This window comes from Eptesicus fuscus, chromosome 4, assembly GCF_027574615.1.
Source record: "Eptesicus fuscus isolate TK198812 chromosome 4, DD_ASM_mEF_20220401, whole genome shotgun sequence".
NCBI lineage: Eukaryota > Metazoa > Chordata > Mammalia > Chiroptera > Vespertilionidae > Eptesicus > Eptesicus fuscus.
In genome coordinates this window covers 46,793,476-46,815,564 of record NC_072476.1, presented here as the reverse complement: position 1 = coordinate 46,815,564, position 22,089 = coordinate 46,793,476, and the positions used below count along the sequence as shown (strand labels likewise).

The window sequence follows — 22,089 nt, the reverse complement described above, 5'->3', positions numbered from 1 at the left end:
TTGATAAGGCTCCACTTGGTAGGGGCAATACCAAAGTCAGAAGAGAGCTCCCTACCTCCACGATGAGAGCTGAAGGCGATTTCATTCTTCCATACAGAATTGTTCAGGCACAGGCCTGTGCCTGCTCTACCTATAACTTCGTATCTGGGACTGAAACACCTATCTGCCATTTTCCTGTAATCTGCCTCCCAGAGCATCTCTGAGTGGGACTTCTTGCAGTAAGCAAATCTAGATATGTAGGCCCCCTCCCATTCCCCTGTGTATGTCAGTTTTTCCCTGGAGGAGAACGAAAGAGGAGAAATCGGGATGCCAGAGGTAAGGTCACTGCCAAACAGAAGGAAAGAGTGGAAAATCCAATAAGACAAATGCCTGGGACACCACTGACGCAGGAAAGGAGGAGCGTGACAAAGCCGTGCTGGAAGCAGCAGCAAGGCCTGCTGAGCATGGCACACACAGTGGGTATTTACATGCGGTCCTCGGGATGTGGTCTGTACAGTGTCACCAGGGACGCTCACCTCCAGGGCTGAGTTCACGGCACTCCATTGTCCTAGTGCTGACCTACCTGCCAATCATCTTTAGTTTTCCCAACAGGTACTCTGTCACCTGGAGCCCTTCTCTCTCCGGTGACCTGCTATAATTTAGCTTCCACCGGTAGGACTTTGGTGCCCGAGTGCCAATTAAAGTGAAGTTTCATTGGTGTGAGGCCTGGAGTTCTCCTCCTCCAGCAGAGCTATTCTTTGCTTGAGCATCCTTACTTGGGTCTCATGTCTCTCCACCATGGCCATCATCTGAGACTCCAGCTTCTTGAGTTTGTTTTGATGCTTCTTCTTTGCTTTCTCATAGGCAGCCACCAGGTTGCTATGTGGGAACAGAAGGGAATGAGATTGAAGATTCACCTGAGATAGCACTGAGACACACATACACTATCTTGTCCCCTGGGTAGCCAGGTCCAGTCAGCACTGCTCCGAAGAACAGGTCACTCAGCCTCTCAGTAAGAATCTGAAGTCAAGTGGTTGGTATTTCAACGCTCATGGCCATGCATCTCTTGGCTTAACCATGACGCATTCAGCTCGATTGCTAGAGGCTTGTCACTAATGTATTAGCAGAGATTTAAAACCAACAATCCAAACTAGCCACATCCAAAATAAGCAGAAAGGGAGCTGAAGTCCAGAAATCTGTCATTTAAATACAAATACTGTGTCTGTCTGTTGTTCATGGCTGCCTGCAACAGACGGTCAAGTGTTTGCTACGGGAAAGAGTGTCTCACACACTGTAGTGTAGACCAAGAACCTCACCTGGGATGTGGGCAGAGTGGCTGGACAACTTCCTGTTATTCTGTGGACTGGTGGGATTCAGAGCACTCGGGCCAGAAGCTAACGCCAGCCAGACAAGAGTAAAATACAGGCCTCTGAACTGTCCCCGCTGGGAGCCCAGGGCTAGGTAAGTCCCGGTGCCCTCTGTCTCCAAAGCAGCTCCCCATGTGCATTCAGATTCTCCTGAGAGCCTTTTTTGGGGAGGGGGGTTTGTGAGGTCCTGTATTTTCTACCTACTGTGGAAGCTGTGGAAGCTGATTTTCTTGATTTTGAAACAAATTGTTGCCAGGAGAAGCAGTTGTGAGGTTCTAGCTGTCTTCTATTAAACCAGATACTAGCAATGTGCAAAATTGTAAAAACAGTACCACTCTATTTTTTGTAAAATAAGTTATTTTTTAAATAAAGGCCATGTGTATTTTTAAGTAAATGAATTAATAAAAACTTGAAAAAAATTGTGTTTCAGTTTCTAAAATGAGAAATGTCATTAGATAAATATAAGGACAAAGCTCTTTGCAGTCCTCAGTTTTTTATGAGTATAAAGGGGTCCTGAGCCCAAAAAGTTCGAGACTGATGTCTCAGAGCAACGCTTCCTAAAACGTTCCCACCGAGCAGTAAATGTTGCTCAAATAAAAGGTCTGCCGCTAATTTTGTTTGGGAAACATTGGCATAAACACAAATAGGTTTCTAAAAAATTGCATGCCTTCTCAGAACTTTACTGTATGGAGTAAGAGGGGACAGACCACACATTCTGTGCTGCATGTCCCGAACACTTGGCTCAAGGCCGTGTCTTTACCCAGCATTTCTCAGGTTTCTGTGGGCGGTGGGACGTTGTGCCGTAGGGAAGACCAGGCTCTGAGAAGGACCTGCCATTCTCAAGTGTGGCTCCCAGTAATTATGGAAACATCCTCCCTGGTGTGAGTTCACAAGCAAGGGGGTTTACCTGTTGGCTCTCTTCAAGTCATTCACAAACTCCGCTGATTGCTGGTGGCGGATTTCACTGCTCTTGGTGAGTCTTTCCAAGGCACTCACCAACTCCTGCACTCTGGACTTTAACTTCTTTTCTCTGTCATGGAGAGAGCATGCCAAGAGTAACTTGAGATGATGATGCGAGTGGCTACTACCCTGGAAGTGTTTAGCCTGCCAAGTCAGGAGGTGGTACGAAAAGGAAGATAGTACTAGAGGGTGCAAGAGTTCCCTTTCCCCTCAGTGCAGCCAGAACACCCCTCTGCACTCCTGAAGGCCGGTTTGAGCCCGCTTCCTTTAACAATAAGGCCCTTCCAGATGGAGAAACTGAGCTAATAGAGAAATTCCCCGTCTCACTCTCTACACTCTTCCAAGTGTCTTAAGCATATCCTGAACCTTTCGGATTCAAGAACAGAAACCTCTGCTCTGGGCAGCCTGCCATGGACAAATCCCGACTCATGGAAATCAACATGAGCCTACCTTGCAAAACAAAAAGGTGGAGTAGAATCAGTATTACTCTCGTTTCAAAGGTCCTTGTTTCCCTGGAAAGTATTTAGATTATGCTTGCACTTTCATTTGACTCCCCATCTCCTAAGTTAACTGACTTAACCTAACTGCCTCTGTCACTCGGTGTCCTTGCATGATGTCACACGTCACGCCATTCTATGACTTGGTTTATGTATTTGAGCTCCACAGGCTCCCCACCGGCATGCAGGCTCTGGGGTTGCAAGGATCTTACTTGGTTTGGTTCCCCATGTGTCCCCAGTACTGAGCACCATACCAGGGGTGGAAGGTAGGGGAGGGTGGGCAGTTTTCTCAGCGACAATGGTTAAAACCCCTTCAGAACAACTCACTGAAGGTATTGGTTCCCTGGAACAAACTAAGAAACCAGAATTTATGGAAGAAAGTCCTAGAAAGATCACTGTGAGTGTGAGGAATGTGAATTAGCATGATCATTTTGGAAGGCAACTTGGCAGTATCTAGCAAAATGAAAAATGAACACATTCCTTGGCTAAGCAACTTGTTTTCTAGGAATTTTTCTTAAAGAGGTAGTGTAGGTGCCGAAAGACACAAGATCACAGTTGCGTTCACTTAAGCATCCTATATAATAAAGCCTAATATGCTAAGTGTCTGGTTGGCCGTTCAGCCAATCAAAGCGTAATATGCTAATGATACGTTAAGGCTGCTCAACCGCTCACTATGATGTGCACTGACCACCGGGGGGCAGATGCTCTGACTGGTAGGTTAGCTTGCTGCTGGGGTCCAGCTGATGGGGACTGAGCAAGACAGGCCAGACACGCCTTGAGCCCTCCCACGGTCCCTCCTTGGCTGGCCAACCTCTCCTGTCTCTTCCTGGACCTGATGGTGCACTGGTGCGGTCCCTCAGCCTTGCCTGTGCCCTCGTAATCCAGGACCCCTCGAGATGGAGAGCGGTTTTGGCCCAACCCCACAGGCCAGGCCAAGAGACCCCACTGGTGCACCAATTCATGCACTGGGCCTCTAGTTGGCTAAAACAGCTTAGGGGGGTGGGTAGCCAGGTTAGGGTATGTCTACCAACCTAAAAAAGTGCAGATCGAAATGCATTAGCATGGTGTCTGATAAATTGTCAAGTAAAAAGGAAGAGTTCTATTGGATGCCATTTTTTTTATTTTTTTATTTTTTTAAATATTTTTATTGAGGTATTATATGTGTACCTATTGGATGCCATTTTTGCAGAAACACTAAAAATCTGATATACTAATAATAGATCAGAAGGCTAACCACCACTCAGCAAAGGTTAATGAACGTAAGAAGAGGGATGACAGAAGGCTTTCATTGTCCACTCGTGCATTACTTGAAATTTTTACAACTCATGCTTTTGTCAAGTATGTGAGCTCTATGCTTCCTGTAGGAGGGGCAGGGAGGTGACCTCGGGGGGAGGACTCAGGAGATGGTTCAGTGGCTCTCTAATCTTACGTTTCTGCCTCCAGCGAGTCAAGCTTCCCAAACAGTTAATAGAGGAATTGCAACACAAAAGCCCGGCCTGCTTTGTGAGGGAAGTTGAAGGGGAAAGATCTTTCAAAGTGAAGCCTAGCCACTAGCCCCTCATCATTGCCCAGGGAGGCCTCCCTACCACCAAGCATCCCCGCAGAGTCTTGCAGCAAAGTGGGTCCCACCTGCTGGGGAAGGTGGTTTTTTCTGGGGCCCTAGCAGCCACCAGGAAATTTGGTTGCAATTCCTACAGGAATCTGAGAGTGGCACTATTTCCTACCAGAAGGGTGACCAGTGTCTAGGGAGGATGTCTGTCTCCCTCCTTCCCTCCCTTACTGTTCTCCTTAGCCTTCCGCAAGGCTGAGGAAGTGTAGAACAAGAACTATACCCCCCCCGCCCCCATTTCCCTCTGGCTAAAGTAATTAAAATAATTTTTAAAAATTGGGAAGTGTTATTTCTCCTGCATTTTGTTACTGTTTTCCTTTCCATTCTAAAGTTAATAGTGCAAATGGAAAAAAATGATGACAAGAATTAAAAATGTCCCCATGAACTCAATAAATTCGCAACAAAAAAAAAACTGCTCAGAGCAATACCATTATTCTCCACTCCCCGCCCCCATTCGTATCCCTGCCCCACCCCGCATACAGGGAGAATATGGGACCCCCAACAAAACAAAGGGCTTCCTTCCCTAGTGCCCAGGCCGCTGAGACGCCAGAACCCAGCAAGGCCCTCACACAGACCCTGCCCAACAGGGTGGGGGAGGGGAGCCACTGCCAGGAGCTGAGAACGGTCTATAAGAGCTCCCTAGGCCTCAGGGATGGAGTGAACTGCTCCTATGAACTACAGGACAGTAGGATGCCAGTTATTTAAAGATATAAAGGCAGGCTAACCCTCATGTTTAAACCTCAAATGCGGGCAACTTTACCTGTTTTCCTTTGAGTGAGGCAGGAGCCTGCAGTAAAAGTCCTGTCCCCATTGTTGCTCATTTGGACTGAAACAAACACTAAACTACTGAGAACAGCTCTAGACCCACAGCCATGTGGTGAGTTCAAAATGGGATGTGCAGAAAATACAAAATCCACACTGGGATTTGAAGATTTAATACGGAACAAAAAAAGACTAAAATATTGCAATAATTTAAGAAATACTGATTACGTGTTGAAATGGTAATACTTTGGATATACTGGGCTGTTATTAAAGTTAACTTCACCATTTTCTTAGTGTGGCTATTAGAAAACTTACAATGACACACGTCCAGAGTGGCTTGGAGTGATTTACTAGCTCCAGAGCACTGTTTACAGTTACAGTACTGGGCGCGTCCCTGGATTCCGATGCAGTAGGTTTGGGCCGAGATCTAGGAACTGCAGTTTAATAAGCGCCCTTGATGATTCTTATGATCAGGCAAAACTGGGAAACTGGATGGGTCTGTGGATGAGCTGCATGTGGTCTTGGAACTCAGTCTACAGGCATGATTACACGCACGGGCACACTTTCTACAGTATGAAGTCCAGCCTTCCTCGGATTCTCCAAGGACAACCCGAGCAGGAGCCAGAAGCCTGCTAGTCCCAAGTCGCTTTGGAACCTCAACCATTCATGACCAGTTCTGTCTGGTTTCTAGTTGAAATCTGCTTGGCCTTCAGCTAAGGAAGAATTTACTGAGTTTGTCCAGATAAGGTAACAACCCCCAGAAGAGCACTTCCAAGGCTCCACTAAGATGAGAAAGTGGAAATTAAACACTACACGCGCCATTTGCTCCCTCGAGAGTAACACATTCATAAACCGTTTTCTCGAATGCCCAGAACTGTGTGATCCCATCCTCACCTCCCTGCGTCCTTGCTCCCAGTAGTGCAGGCACGCAAGATACACGCCTGCATCACCAAGCACAGACAGTCCTGGACCACACTATTACCAGGCGCACCCACGTCACCAGCACGCACTTGGATTTCGGTTACCGGTGTTCCCGCTCCACCAAAAATGAAGGTTATTTCTGGTCACAAAAGGTCCTATGAATCTTACTCCAACCACACAGCCAGGGAGGTGCTCTTCTCTCTCTCTAGTTGAAAGATGATTTTAGGCAGTGGCATGTACACAGAGCATGTGAGGCAGACTCCTGGTGGGAGTTTGCAGGTGATGAGAAGAACCAGGTGACTTGCCAGTGAGTGAGCTGGGCAGGAGACCGAGCCACGCAGGCCTCTGCGGCCGGCCGTGCGGCTCACTGTGCCCGGGGAGCCTGGAGCGGAGCTCTCCGAGCAATCAGGGAGGAGGTGGCACTCTTCCCCGAAATAAAGGGCCAGCCGCACTCCTTTAATCACAGAGTCCAAATGAGCAGCTGGGCGAGTCACCAGGGCCAGAGCCCGGGCTTGATGAGGTAGTGAGTGGCTCTGCGGCCACCAGGAACCCTTCAGAGTCGCTGTAATCAGACCAGACCGCAGGGAGTCAGCCATGCCGCCTCAAGGCCTGGAATTCCTTAGCAATCGCTCATTACGCGCAATTAGTCACTGAGTATTGTCTGCAGGTGCAGGTCCTCTCTCCCTCACCTTCCTGGTACCCCTGAACCCCACGGGGCTCTGTCTCCACTGAGGCTGCTCACGAGGTGACCGATGATCTTGGCGCTGCCACACCCAAAGTCTCCACCGTCCTGAACTCCCAGTCGGGCCCGTCGCCTCTCCCCGAGCATGGCTTTCCGCCGGAGTGCCTGGGTTTCGCCTGTGTCGCTGCGGTTCCCCCGGCTCCTGCCCTGACTCCTTGCTCCCTGCTCCAACCCTAAATACTCAGCGTATTGAAGACTTGGGCTTGGACCATATTTTGTAGCATACTGCTTCTTCTCCCCATTCCCATTTATTTTTCTAAAAACATGCCAAACACTTCTAAGTCTTTATCTCTGGCCTCTCCTTGGATCTCTGGACTTGCCTATTTGACATCTCTACTTCACAGGCATCTTCAATTTTTTTTTAATATATTTTTATTGACTTTTTACAGATAGGAAGAGAGAGGGATAGAGAGTTAGAAACATCAATCAGCTGCCTCCTGCACACACCCTACTGGGGATGTGCCCGCAACCAAGGTACATGCCCTTGACCGGAATCGAACCCGGGACCTTTCAGTCCGCAGGCCGACGCTCTATCCACTGAGCCAAACCGGTTTCGGCAGGCATCTTCAATGTAACATGTCTAAGGCGGGGCTTCTGAGATGCTCCCCGAAATCATTCCTCCTCCCTTGTTAGCAAACGGCAACACCCTTCGCCCACTTGCTGACACCTGTCCTGAGTCAGCCGTCGCTCCTCCCTTTCCCTGGACCGCCTCATCCATTCAATAGCAAACCCCACTCACCGAGACTCCATTTACACCACAGCCACCCAGGGGCCGTCATTTCTCACCCGAGTGACCACAGAGCCTCCTAATAGTTGCTCGCTGCCCCTCTGCACTCTGGTCTGGTTTTCACAGAGCACCCCGAAGAACTTTTTAATATGACAGCTGCCCTTCCGTGCCTTCTGCCTGCAGTTGGAATGAAGTCTGTGGTCTTTGACCTATAAGGCCCTATGTGACCTGCCTCCTGCCTGCCCAGGTTTTGGCATCCTCTCCCCCTTGCATGCCGGAGTGCCATCAGTTCTTAACACACTGAGCTCTCTCCCTCTGCTTGGAACGTATTTCCTCCACTCACCTGCCTTTCTTCCTCATCTCAGCTTAAAGGTCATCTCCTCCGAGAAGCCCACCCACAGAAGCAAATGTCTCAGAGTTGTAACCTCATAGCACCTTGTCATTGCCTCCAAATTATTCATTGTAATCTTTTACTTAATATTTTGGAAACAAATTCAAGAGGAAGATACAAGTAAGTGGAGTCATATAACATGCTCAAACACGGCATGATAGGTCTTGAATCTGGATGCCCGGGCCCACAGGTTCCTTTTTTAAGGAAGAAATGTTTCCCTCCACTGACTTCAACCACTAGCTCAGTGGTTTAATTCCTTCAAAGAAGGTGTTAGTTCCCACTTGAGTTTTAAAAAATAAAAACATCCCCAAGCCTTAGTTAGCCCTCAGGTGTCTGTGTTATATAAACTCATGAAATGATTATTCCAGTTTTTGAGCTCCCTTTACCATATAATCATGTTACTGCTCTTTGTCCTGTCGCCCTGTGGGTTCTGTCTTGGCTCCATCTAACTGGGTCTTGATTAGCAGAAATCCATGCTAACCAACTTAAGGCTGGTGACTGGAAACCCATTGTGCCGACCGAGTACATGGGACCTCCGTGTGGAGTCAGCAGAACCTGCAGCCGCCTGTGCCCGCTAACGCCTCTGAGGCTTGGGAAACGGAAGAAATGAAGGGGCTTGGCGTACGGACACCAAACCCACACGGCCCCCGGCGGGAAGCAGGCAGTGGGTCTGCCCCCCATGCTGCTGGCACAGGAAGCCGTCGATTGGCTGACAGAGTTCTCCCGGGAAGCTTCTCTCTCCCCACCTCAAGCCAAGCAGTTCCAATGGAGCCACATGGCCAGAGGCACGGCCGCATCAAACCAGGGCTAGTGCAGGTTGGGAGGAAAGACGAAGGGCACAGTGAGTCGGGGGTAATGGAGTTCCCACGAGGCAGCCTTCCTGCCGTCCACTGTCGGCCTGGAGGCCACGCTGTAAACAACAGCCCGGCTGGGTCAGGACAGCAGGCTGTGCCCTGTAGAGCCTTCCCTCTCTCTCGCCCCAAACCCCAGAAAGGATGGGAAACGTGTTTCAAAAAAATCCCCGAACATGTGAGAAAGGCGTGCTCTTTGTATACCAGAGAGGACGAGCAGCCATAGGAAAGGCAAGGAAGACGTGTTCTCCTCGAAAAGGGAAACCACACGCAGACCGCCAACAGGAGAGCGGTGCTGCGCCAGGACGGTGGGGCCGGGGGCCGGGGTCAGAGATGCCGCCTAAGGAGCTGCTCGGGGCCCCGAGAACGGGAGCTTGTGAACCAACCCCGAGAGTCACCGAACTCAACTCTACGGAGAAGGTGATGTGAGGAAACGGTCAGTGCAGCAGGCAAAGCATCCTTTTAGCATCAGCACCGCAACCTGCTGGGAGAGAGCAGGCCAGCACGGCGCTGGGCAGATGACAGAGATCGTCACCAGAAAGTCCAGAGCTGGACGAGCGGGGCCTCTGACGGGAAGGAGCGGCCACGCGGGGGCAGCGTTCCCCCCGGAGCTGCGCACGGGCCAACATGCCCGTTTCCACCGTCAGCACCGAACACCGTCCCGAAGGTCCCAGCCAAGGCAGCAACACAACAAAGCAGCCATGAGAGGGACTTTCTCCCTTTGCAGGCGAAACCCACACCCTCGCCCGTCACTCCCCCTCTGAAAGGTCGGGTGCCCACGTGGCTCTCCACGTCTCACCAGCAGGGACCGGACAGAGGGAGGACCCGTCACTAAAGAGACGGCGGGTTTCATCCCCGAAATAAAACTCAGCTTGTGAGCCAAACCCCACGGTGATATAGCGGAAGCTCTGCCTTCCTGATCCCGGAGGCTGGCCTGAGCAGCAAGACAAAGAATAGAGCTCCGCTCCCAGCATCCATTGCTTGTTGGGGTCCCGGGAAGGGTGCTTACCGACGGATGGCACTGGTGAACTCGGCAGCCAGCTCACTGTCGCTGTACGTGGTCCTGAGTTCGGCCAGTGAGAGAGCGGGGGAGGCCGCGTCCGCACACTCCTGAGAACAGCAAGCACATGCCTGTTAGACCTGGAGCCAATGGAGGTGACAAATCTGCCCTAGGTGGCCGTGACCTCCGACCTCCGCAGGCTGGCCATGGGTGCCGACTACTCCCCATGGGCTCTGAGCGCTCCCTGGGAGCCAGGCACTGGTCTAAGTGGCCACACACATGTCCTCTCCCTTAATCATCATGATGACTCTGAGGTAGGTGCTATCATGATCCCCATGCTACCCAGGAGGGAACGAAGGCCGAGGTCACACAGCCCCAAGTTTCCAGCCAACACAGGGAGAAATGAGGATCCAAACCCAGGCTGGGGGCTGCCGATCAGGGCTCTTCACCACTGAGCCAGCCTCTCCTACTCATGGAGACAAGTGGGGAACAGCAGGTGAGAATCCTCCCCCAGCCTCACTTCTCCTGGGGAGAGAACCGGTCTTCGCCGTTAGGAGCTTCAGCGAGGGCAGTGTCATCATCTAGGACAGTGGTCGGCAAACTGCGGCTCTGTTGACTAATGAGTTTGCCGACCACTGACCTAGACTCTCGATTCCAATAATTACAGGCTGTTGTTGTTCCTTGTGATTAAGCCCCTATCCCAGTGGTCGGCAAACTCATTAGTCAACAGAGCGGCACACCGGAAGAATTGTTTTCTATTTTTAAAACCATGCAAAAAGACTGAGAAAATATTTTGTGATGTGTATAATTCATACGAAATTCACTTGTCAGTGTCCGTAATGAAGTGTTATTAGAACCCTGCCACACCATGCCCAGAGTCTGCCTTCGCACTGCCATTCTTCAGTGGCCACGTTAGGAGGTGCAGCCGAGTCTGTAGGGCTCAACCACCCTAACAGATTGACTCTGACTCCTTACAGTTCTCCAACCCTGGCTCTGGACAGTCTGCTTCATCTACCAACAAATAAGGAAAATGAATAGCCCAGAAGGGAGATTTTATTGAAACTGTAAATGGTTCCAATATTTGAAGGACAAGAGAATCAGTTTACTCTAATTTCATTACCTGAACAACCCAAGATACTTTTATAATGCTCCTTACTCTAATGTTAAAAAAAAATCATCTGGCCTTTTCCATCAAAGAGACTTCTGTACTTTGAAGCCATGCCACAAAACAGTGCTTCCCTCAGTCAAAATAAATACCAGGAAGGAGGGGAAAGGCTCCGTGGGCTTCTGGCCGGACCCCCGAGAGCCGTTCCCACCACACCCTGAAGCTCACACACTGGGGCTCTGTCTTTCGGGCTCTGTCCCCAGGTGCCTGCTAATAAACCCAGGGTTGCACAGGGAGTCTCACGGGGTAGGCATGGAACAGGACACCGGCTCCCCGCGCCGGGACTGCGCTGTAAAACAGCCCCGCGCAGGCCCTGCCCACAGGGGCAGAGGGTTGCACGGTGCACTCGCAAGCAAGGTGGCCTTCCCCAAGCCCACGCTGTCACCCCCGGAGCAAACCCTCCAGCGATTCCTCACTGTCCTGGGAGAGCACAGCGGCCGGGTCTGCAGCCAACGTGTCCATCCCCCTTCCTTCCGGGCACTCCATCGCCTGGAGTGGACTTGCTTCCCCCCCAACCCTCTTCATCCCACTCTCCACAGGGTCTCAGCTCAGGAAACTGGTCCCGACCCCCCACACCCGATTCTGCATCTGGGCTGCGGCCTCCCAGCACACGTGGGAGCGATCCTCGCACTCGGGACATCTTGTCACTGTGCGAGGATCCTCTATTTGCTCCGCAGCGTCCCCCACTGGAGTATAAACCTGGGATTGCCCCCAGCGCCTGGCCAGGACCAAATCACAATTTGTCAAACGAACGGATAACTAACTGAGGCAGCTGGGGTCCCGGCAGAGCTGGCCCCCCGGAGCCACGTTCTGGACGCCCTGGCTCCCGAGGAGGGAGAGGAGGGCAGAGTGCAGCTGTGGCGCTTTGTGAAGCAGCTTCAAAGTCTTAGCTGTTTAGGGGGTGACAGTTCACTGCCACAGGGCATCAGCAAGTGGCTTCTGTCCCAGGTTCACGACCCGCCCCTAACCCCCCCGCCCGCCCCGCAACATGCGGGCTGTGAGAAGCCGCTGCTCCTCAGACCAGCAGTCAGCATATGCCCACGAGTCTTGGGCCCGAAACAAACCGAGGGCGGGAGAAGCGAGCACTTCCTAGGTAACTAGAATGGCTTGCAGGTCCTATGCCAATTAGGAAGTGAGGCCCGGGGCCCTGCCCCCATGGCAGTGAGCGGTGGGAAGCGAGGCCCGAGCCTGGGGGTCCCAGCCCCTCTGCCCTACCTTGCCGGACTTGTCTTTGCCGCCGCTGCTGGTGGAGCTGAGGGACCGCATGCGCTGCTCCTTGTGCTCCTCCACCTCGGACTTCAGGTGCTCGATGTGCACCAGGTAGGCCTGCTCCTGGGCCTCCCGGGTGCTCAGCTTCAGCTCCAGGGCCTTCTTCTCCTTCTCCAGCAGGTAGAGCTGGGCCTTCAGCTCAGCCATCTCCTCCTGCCCACGGACACAGAGCGGGGGAAGGCAGGTGAGTGAGTAGGGTCCGCGGCTATAAGCAAGGGCCCGCGGTAGCTGTTCCCTTGGGGACAAGAGCGGGGAGGAGAATGACAGCTGTCCCAGGGCACGGGAAGGGCTGCCCTGTAGACAAGCCCTGCGCTGCCTCCTATGGATCAGAATTGAGATGCGTGAACAGAAGATCCAGGCAAGCAGATCTGTCAACACGAGGAGAAACGTTCTAGTGCAAAGGGCTCCGCTGCCTGGGTGGGAACCAACCTTCCGGTGTGCGGAGACAAGCGTCGTCGGTCAGAGAGGTTATACAGGAGGGTCGCCCACACAAGGTAGGGTCTGCTTTGCCATTTTCCAAGGCACCAATCCACACATTTGATCACCCTTGAGGGCAACCTTGGTGCCCAGTACCTGAGTCAGACAGGAAGGGAATGCCCGCGGCAATGATATCGCTCCCAGATGAAAGCAACAGAAACAGTCCTTCACAGGTGACTCACTGATGAGTGACTTCTCAAAGCATCTTAGAGAAGCCAGAGCAGAGTTTTTGTGGAGAATAAGTGCGACTCCAAAATGGGACAGTGCCGTGCTTGGACCAAGAGCCTGACAACACCGTTAGATGTTCATTCAAAGTAAGTCATCTAATCCTTCCCACCTCAGGTAGGTAGTACGAGTCTCTCCATTTATGGATGGGACAATGAGGCACGCAGAGGGAAGTCCCCCACTGAGTGAACTGTGGGGGCCAGAGCGTGAAGCCAGGCCATCTGCTCAGAACCCAGGCTCCCGGCCGCGAAGCTCCAGCCCGTGCCCACCATCACATGACCACCAGGCTCCCAGCTGCCTCCATGACCTTACTTAAGGGGCGTCTTGCCAATGCTGAGTCACTGCCTTGACAGGGATTCGCCATGGTCACTGACTCGAGTCACCGCGGAGTCGCCCTGACCTGAGGTGACAAGCCACAGGCTTGGTGTGCTGCCTGACACACCAGCCCCGGGGGAAACCTAGAGGGCACCCATCACAGCTTGTAACACTCAGGACTGGGGGCCAGTAGACACGGAGAAGGCATGTGCTCAGCGACTACGCAAGAGGAGATGCCAAACCTTTCCTAAGATGAGACACAAAACCAGAACGAAGGGTTTTCATACACTGAGCCCTTTAATCTTTTGCCCAAAGCAGCAGGATTCTGAGGGTCCTGGGACTCTGCATACTGCGCTAACGTGGACAGTCAGATCCAGCACACACGTGAAGGCCAGCTGGGAGGAAGGAAAGGCGGTGCCAGCAACGGGAGAGGAAACGCCTGCGGGGAGAGGTAAGGCGGCCGCTGTGCGGGCAGCGGAGGCTCAGCCCAGACGGGGACCCGGGACCCGGGACCCGGGACCCGGGCTTGTAGCGCCTACTTGAGGGCAGGGCAGAGCCAGGACTGAGACCCGACGTGCCAGGAATGCAACCTAGTCCTCTGCCACAGAGCTGGGACGGTGAGTGAGTCCTGGACACACCGAGGGACACGAGGGAGGGGCGAGACCCGATGCTCGTCCTTCAGAACGCAGGACGGCAGGGAGTGGGGCTGGGCCAGACGTCGGCAACAACTGCCCCCATCAGGGTCTGATGAGGCGCTTGTCTCCAAGCGTTCTATAATTTCTGCTCTTCTAGGGAATCGCCATGATGTGTCCACATTTTATTTCTCAAGTAGCAGTGTTCTCCTCGGGGTGTCATGATATGGTTGCCTAAACCATTGGCCACACCATGGAACACAATCTCCAGCCCTCCTCCCCTCCCTGGAGGTCAAGAGGCTGAAAGTGTCAGCCCTCTAATCACGTGCGTGGTCCGTGTGGTGACCACCTCCGCCCTGAAGCTATCGGGGGCCTTCCACGTCGCCTCATGCCTTAACCAAGACCCTCCTGTCACTCAGGAAATTCCAAGCTCCGTGCCAAGAACTGGGGACACATCCCAGATTTAATCTGTATCCTACCACAGCTGTCTTCTGAGAAAGCGGGCAGCAGTGAAGGCCTTGTGCTTGGCACCCCGGGCTGGAAGTGAGTAAGCGTGCCCTGCTGAAGGGTGCCGCTAACCAACACTTCCCGGTGGGAGGCAGCGGCTGCCCAGAAAGCACCCCCTGCTCCAGAGACGCCGACTCGGCCAGGATGGACGGCCTGAGACCCATCAGGAAGCACTCACTGGACAGCCCCTGCAAACCACACTGCCGGGGGCTGTGATCTGAGCAGGGTCCACGCGGCACCAAAGGGACAGGGTGTCAGGAAGCGGCTCTCATCCAAGCTCCGCCCTCGGCCTTGCCCTGCTCGCTGGCCTCAGAGGCTGCTCCAGCCTGCAGGGGTCGGAGGTGGCTTCTCCTGGGGAACGAGGAGGCCAGCTCTCCCCTCCAGGAACACGCGCGGCCCAAGGGAGGGAGCCCCTGGCGCGGGAACTGTCTGTCCTTATCTACAACGAGGCGCTGGAGTTCCCCTGGGGAGAGGCTGCTGAGCAGGAACGGCCAACTCCTCCTCATCAGCTGACCTGTCTCAGGGGCCTTTCTCTCCTCCTCCCGATGACAGTGGAGTCCACGGGAGCTGAGTTCTCGAACCCTCCCCGCCCCCATACCTTCATGGCCATCAGCTCCTGCATCAGCACCGCATTCTCGAGGTCCAGCCGCTGGCTGTCTCCCCGGGGCTTGACATCGTAGCTGAGAGGGTCGATGTGGATGCTCTCCAGCTCCAGCATGGTCAGCTTGACCGCCGCCCGGTCGTTCTTGAGCTGCTGGATGTAGTCCTTCAGCCTCTGCTCGTCCTCCTTCGTGAACTCCGTGTCGCAGCTGCTGGCTGTGGAGCTGGTGGTGCTGAGAAGACAGACAAGGAGAAGCCATCACATTTCCAAGTCACCGCTCCCAGGTCCTTTCTCCTCGCTCTTCTCCACACCCCGTCTCTCCAACAATATTTAGATGGCAGTCCAGGGGGAGGAAAAGGCATTCTTCATGGCATAGCAAATTGATACTACCTTATAGGAAATGAATGTAAAGAACAACAGAAATATTTATACCCTTTAGCCTAACAGTGCGGGCCCTAGGAGTGAAATCTAAGGAAGTAATTCCACACAAGCAACGAGACACACACAAACAAAGGTGTTTCATGGAACAGAGGGCTTAGTGAGTCAGTACACAGCAAAAAAGGGGAAATTATGTGGACATTAGAGTAGTTACGACAATGGTGGAGATGTTTTAAGTGAGGAAATAGGGTAAAAATCACACGTGAGTCATAAATATAGGTGTATATGTAGACAGGACTTAAAAAAGAGATATGTTAAGGGAACAAAGCAAGTTGAAAAACAAAATACTTATGGCATGATACATAGACTGTGTGTGTACATACATGTGCACACGTGTCCCTGACTGCTGACAGCAGTCCCCTTGGGGTGAGACGTAGGAGGAGCGGTAGTGAAGAGTGAAGGTTTGTACCATGGAAACCAGAGTGTGTGTAATATCGCCACCACAACGGAGGAAGCGGGGTGCTCCCAAGCCTCCCCAGCACCCCTCCGGAATCATGACCGAGTATAATGTCCACCGCAGGGACTCAGACTGGTCCAGAGGGCCCCTGGCCACCACACTGCCTGGTGACCGGGCAGCGGCTGCAGACAGGAGGCTGAGCCCAGCAGTGTGGTGGCCCATGAGGGTTCCTGTGGGCCGCAGACCGGGAACGGGTGAGCGCTTTGGGGAAACCGAGGCTACGGCCCTCAGGAGGGTCTGGCCTTCGCCAGCCGCGGGCAGGCAGCTCCAATGGCTCAGAATGAGGTCCCCTCCACCCAGTCAGGCCTTGGGCATCTGAGCCAGCGCGGACCTACCGCCCGTTCTCGGGACCTGCCCACGCTTGCCGTGGCCCTCATGGAATGGCTTTGGAAAGATGCAGGAAAGCAAGAAGGCACCCAGAGCTCCCATCGAAACAGGCCAGGTTGGCACTGTCACCTCTGTCATTACAGATTTGGAAATAGATAGACTCAGAGTCATTAAATGGCTTGTCTGGTCAAAAGGCTGGAAACTGGTGGGACTGGACTCTGGCCACAGCCCTCTCATTCCACACCCGTCCTCCCAGGAATCCTGTTGCAAGCTGTGCCTGGAGCAAGGAGTGACATCCACAGGCTGTTGGCTGCCCTGAGCCCAGGCCCATCCTCCTCACCTTACACTAGAGCAGGTGTGACGAGGCCCCCGACTCAGCAGATGTAATGTTCCCAGAACCTAGATATAACCGATCCACTGTCACATGGGCCGGTCCACTCTCACATGAGACACGTTATCAAGCTGGTCGTGCATGAGAGGAAGAGAACATTTTAGGGCTTGGGGTGGTTTTCCAGTCAGAGAACTCTTTCCTCCTCAGACAGGGAGCTTGTGAACACCCGAAACAACTGGTCTACCCCAAAGGATAAAGGGCATTGGCACTGAAGCTTGTGAGGTAATGAGACCCTCCCAAATTCTCTAGGGAGCGGCCACTGCACTCTTGGGCTGCTGTGGCGGGTGCCAGTGATTCCAAGCAGGTCTCTGACACCAGACAGACCTGAGCAAATGCACTTCCTCCGCCTCTCCCCAGCTTCATGGCCCAGAGTGCATCACCACGCTTTCTGGGCTGTGGTGAAGTGGGGATCCTTCTAATCCCATGTCACCTGCTTGTGGAAAGGGGACATGGGCCCTGAAGCAGGCAGAGCCGGCGGGTGCTGTCACAGAGCACTTGTTCTGGGGGAGGGACCGCCCCCAGTGCCAACACTGGACCCAGGAACTCTCACTAGGGATGTCGGACACCTGCCAGGTTACCCAGAAAACCCGTCTGAGGGAGAGCAAGGCGGCAAGTGCTTGACCTGATTTGAGAAACCACCTAGACCTATCTGGGGACAGGAGCGAGGGTGGACAAGGAGTGAGGGTGGCCAGGGGCTGGCAGGCTCTGGGGTGGCCTGGAACCCTCTGGGGCGTGGGGCTTGATCCCCAGCCAGGAGGGGAGGGCTTTTGTTTTACCATCTCTGCGAAGGGTTTAGTGTCCAGAGAGGAAGGAAAGGAGAAAAGAACAGAAGCATGGATCCTACCTCCCGCCCTCCACCCTCGCCTGTCAGAAGCTCAGAGCTTTACAATGCTTTTACCAGGGGAAAGTTGAATTTCAAGATAAGTGCCCCAGCCCCGCACCCCTCCGGCTCCCCTCTCTCCCTTCCAGGATGCCAGCGGGGAGCAGACCAGGCGAGGTTAATTACAATCCTGCTTTGTGCCCTTCATGTTCCACCGCGGAATATGATTATGACGATGGTAGGAGGGAAGCCACTGGCCTTTTCTCTGGCCTCCTGCAGACAAAGGCGCTGCCGGTCTCCCGAGGGCTCGCTGCCGGCGCTGGGCAAGGGTTAAGTCATCCATTAACTCTCCGCCTGGAATGCTGGGTGATCTCAGTAGTTAAGAGTGAATAAATCACTCTGCAGGGTGGGCGGCGGTCTGTGATCTCCGAGAGGGACTGTGGAAAGGGCTGAGATGGAGACCCAGCCCACCGCAGGATGGGGAGCAGCTCAGTGTTGTGTTTTGCTCTGGTTTCAGGAGGAGCTGGGCCAGATCACGTGGGGTGTCCTTTCCGTGATGCTCTGCTTGAGCCCTCGCGTGCTGGCTTCGCCCTGTGTCCGGCACCGCATCCAGGTGCCCTGCAGCCGGGGACGCCTGCACTGGCCAGGCTGGGGCACTCGGCCCTTCTGCCTGTCTGGCCAACACAGGATGTGGGTGTAGGTGGATTCGAGCCGCTGTGGATTTCAATGATCCTCTCTGCCCCTCTCCACCATGTCTCATCCTTGTGCTCAAGACAAAACTCCCTTGCCTGCTTTTAAGAAGAAAAATCATTTTTTGGGGCTTCCTCAGCTTGTCTTGGCAAAAAGCTAGAAGGGCGTTTCCTTTGCCTTGAAAACCAGGGATGTATTTTTCCTGAAGTTTTATCGTTTTACTGGCCCCAGGTGAGGAGCAGCTTGCCTTCAGAAGGAAAGTGCCATGAGACTGGCCTAAACACTCAAACTGTATTTGGAGGAAGGGATTGGCCAGTGACTCGTGGCCAATCAGCCACTCCTAAGTGGCTCTGGTCCTCCGAGAAGAAGGTTGGACTTTGTCAACTGCCTGTGTCTTTTAGTCTCCCCATCTCTCCCATCTCTCTCATCTCTCCTCCTCTCCCTCCCTCCTCTCTCTCTCTCTCTCGTCTTGTGACAATTCTTGGTCACAAAGGACTAACAGCACTAAACACCATCCAAACTTCTGAGGTCTCTAATGCTCTTGAATGGTTAGCAGAATTCTCTAGGAAGAGAAGTGGAGGTTAAATGAGGGAAAATTACAGAACAAAACACAGGCGTGGGAAAATCTGCTGCCAGATAACCAAAGTCCTCAAAAACGGGCTGGTGCCGGAAAGGAGAAACCGAGACAGCGAGGAGACAGAGTCTGTGTTTTTGCAGCCGTTTTAAAGCTGCCGTTAGAATGGTGCTGGACACCAGGCATCTGTAAAACAGAGACCCTCTTCCCGACTCGGTCCCTGGGACAAACCAGGACAGACACCACGTGTCCTGACAGCTGCACGGTTGCTAACCATGTCCCTGGCATTAGGGAAATGAAACATTATGAACGATTTTCAACTTCACTAATAACGAAGAGATGAAAATTAAAACATCAGGGGTATTGTTCTGCCTACAGCAGTGATGGCGAACCTGACACGCGTAGCCATTTCTGATGACACGCGGCCACTGAGGCGGCCACATGCCGAGGATGAAACATTTGCTGCTCCTGAGGATGAAACATTTGCAAAATAATGTTTTTTCCTCAAAGTGACACACTACCAGAGTTATGCTCAGTTTTCTGGTGAAGTTTGACACACCAAGCTCAAAAGGTTGCCCATCACTGGCCTACAGATTAGCCCGATTGAAAAAAATGTATGGGCCCCCGTTTCAGGCAGGGTGTGGGGGAACAGGCCCTCTCAGGCACTGGCTGCAGAGGAACTGATGACGCGCAGAGGGCTATTGGCCATTTGAAACGTCAGTCATTTCTGAGCCAGCACATCCTGCTTCTTAGAACTGGTCCCAGAGCAACTGCACTCGAGGGGACAAGGAGGGCGGCGGCAGTGTCCTAACAGTGAAAAACCGGATGCGGATGTGCACCAGGGGGAGGCGGCTGCCGTCCAGAGGAACACTGCAGCGGCCGAAAAGGGCGCGTGGGCAGGTGTCTAAAAACATAAGGGGAAGGGGAAAAAGCAAGTTTCAAGCGAGTCCACGTGACAGGATCCTCATCAGGTAGAAAATGAGATGGGTGTCACGTTTTTAAAGATGCCACGCTTTCGTCTGCTGAGTGCATGCCTTCTCTCTTCTTTTTGGACCTACCCCTTCTCTTCTCCATCCACGTGGCTCCTGTGGGAACAACCGTGGCCACAGGTGACCGGGGTGGGCCCTTAGGCCCAGCTGGGTAAGATGTCCCTCCCCAGGATTTCCTTCCTTTCACACCAGTGAAACCAGCCAGCCTTGTGCACAAGGGCAGGCGGTATGCTGGTTTTCTGCCCTTTGGGGAGCCTGCCCGCAGCAGGGGGCGAAGGGGGCGGGGCAGGCTGGGTGCGGGCTGGCCTGGCTGTGCTCAGGGCCTCTCTGCCTCACCCCGGGATGCGGCTCCTGTGTGGAGATCCGATAGCGTTCCAGGAAGATCCCCTTTTGTCCAAGCTATTTCAGTCCTTTCTGTCACTGGCAACCAAGGGTCTTAACTAATCAAAAAATGGACAATCTGTGGGAATATGCCCCAAACTTTCGGCAGTATCCTTCCCAGTGAGGGTCCTAGCATGGAGAATTTTATGTAATGCCTGTTTTTTTTTTTTTTTAATATTTTGATTGATTTCAGAGAGGAAGGGAGAGAAAGAGAGAGATAGAAACATCAATGATGACAGGGAATCATTGATTGGCTGCCTCCTGCACGCCCCCTACTGGGGACCGAGCTCGCAACCCGGGCATGTGCCCTTGACCAGAATCGAACCCGTGACCCTTGAGTCCTCAGGCCGACGCTCTATACACTGAGCCAAACTGGCTAGGGCTGTAATGCCTGGTGTTATTTTTACAATGAGCATTTAATTCTTTTGAAATCAGGAGGTTAGGTCTTAAAGAAAAACAAAAAAAGGCATTCCAGGTGTCTACCTCGTTTTCATAGGACCTAACAGATAAGTGACCAGGTGTCTGAGCAGGAGGCCCGCGCACCACGCAGGCGTGGTGGGGAATGGGTCTGAGCGGGACTTGAGGATTTCCAAACACTTGCAAGCATGAACCCCAGGGCTTCCAATGAACTCTTCTGAGACTTGGATGTTTCTCAGAAACACGGAAAGGTGACGATTACGGCAGCCAGGTCTGGTCCGACTCTTATTCCCTGAAGCTTGCTGCTGATGGTGGCACGGGCCAGTCCTAACCGGATGGTTGCTTCAGTCCCATTCATCCCTTCAGGGGGCATGATGCCCGTCCCCAAGGAGCCTTTATCTTAATCACGGCGAGCTTAGAGGGCGAGGGCTGGGCATCCTGAGCTCCACTGCCCTCCATTCCAATTTCGGGGTATGCCCAGTGTGGTCAGCCAGGCGGCATCCTGGCTCCCTGGCAGTGCCCAGGGCTCACCACAAGGCTGCAATCCCCATTCTCTCACGGCTCGCCATGGTCCCCCACCTGATAGGGGGACAAAAGGGACTCAATTCGAGTCTCCGCGAGAGACTTGCTGAGGCTTATTCTGTCTTAGGCACACGTTCTTTTGTAGATTGAGACAGATGACTGTGCTTCTACCACATGAACTGAAATTGTGATGCTTGACAGAAAGGGTGGGTTTCAGGATTCCCATTTCCAGCAGGTTAGTCCATTTGCCTTTCTGCTGTGATAATGCTGACAAAGGGCTCCAGGCTACCAACATTACCTCGTTACTGTCCATTAAGACGATTACACTTTCGGATGAGGCCAGGGCTCTTTTCCAGAGTGAAACAGCAGAGTCCCTGGGTTCCTGCCAACAGTCAACGGATGGGCTAGCTGCCACTTAAAAAAAATAAATACATTTTTATTGATTTCAGGAAGGGAGAGGGAGAGAGAGAGAGAAGCATCAATGATGAGAGAGAATCATTGATCGGCTGCCTCCTGCACACCCCCTCCTGGGGATCGAGCCCACAAACCTGGGCATGTGCCCCGACTGGGAATCGAACCATGACCTCCTGGTTTATATGTCAACGCTCAACCACTGAGCCATGCTGGTCGGGAGTTACCACTTCGTATTCTCCTTGCTGGTCACTACTCTTCCGCTCCTTTCCAAAACCATGACCTTCTTGCCATCAGGAGCTGTCCGTGTGCTGCCAGGCAGGCCGAGGGCCTGGCACTCAGCATTCCTTTCCTGAGACCCCCGAGGAGCAGCTGACGGACACTCTGATTGGAATTCTCTAACCAGTGGTTACGGTGGGGGAACGGGAATGTACGGAGCCACATAAAGCCCCAACCCAGAAAGCCCCTTTTCTTTCTTTCTTCCATAAACTGGACATGGGAGGATGTCTGAACTAGAATGGCAAGATTTACAAACAAAATGAGTGGTTAGATAGAAGGGCTTGGTGGTGTTTGAGCCCATGTTCAGCATAAGGTAGTCTAGTTGTGTCATGACCTGAGAATGTGGGGTGCACATGACACCCTTGTGTGTGGTTCTTCTGTATCCCCTCTGAGCTG

At 53.0% G+C, this 22,089-nt stretch overlaps 1 protein-coding gene across 1 annotated transcript in view; it reads right to left on the bottom strand.

Moving 5' to 3' along the window:
- Positions 1-215: 215 nt before the first annotated feature.
- MCC (MCC regulator of WNT signaling pathway) overlaps positions 216-22,089 on the bottom strand; it is a 243,731-nt gene continuing 221,857 nt past the window's right edge. The window contains exons 13-17 of the mRNA XM_008144469.3: positions 14,995-15,229; positions 12,187-12,393; positions 9,816-9,916; positions 2,254-2,376; positions 216-858 (exon numbers count right to left, since the gene is read on the bottom strand). Of these exons, the coding sequence (XP_008142691.2) occupies positions 678-858; positions 2,254-2,376; positions 9,816-9,916; positions 12,187-12,393; positions 14,995-15,229 (847 nt within the window). The 3' untranslated portion in view covers positions 216-677. The remainder of the gene's footprint in view (positions 859-2,253; positions 2,377-9,815; positions 9,917-12,186; positions 12,394-14,994; positions 15,230-22,089) is intronic.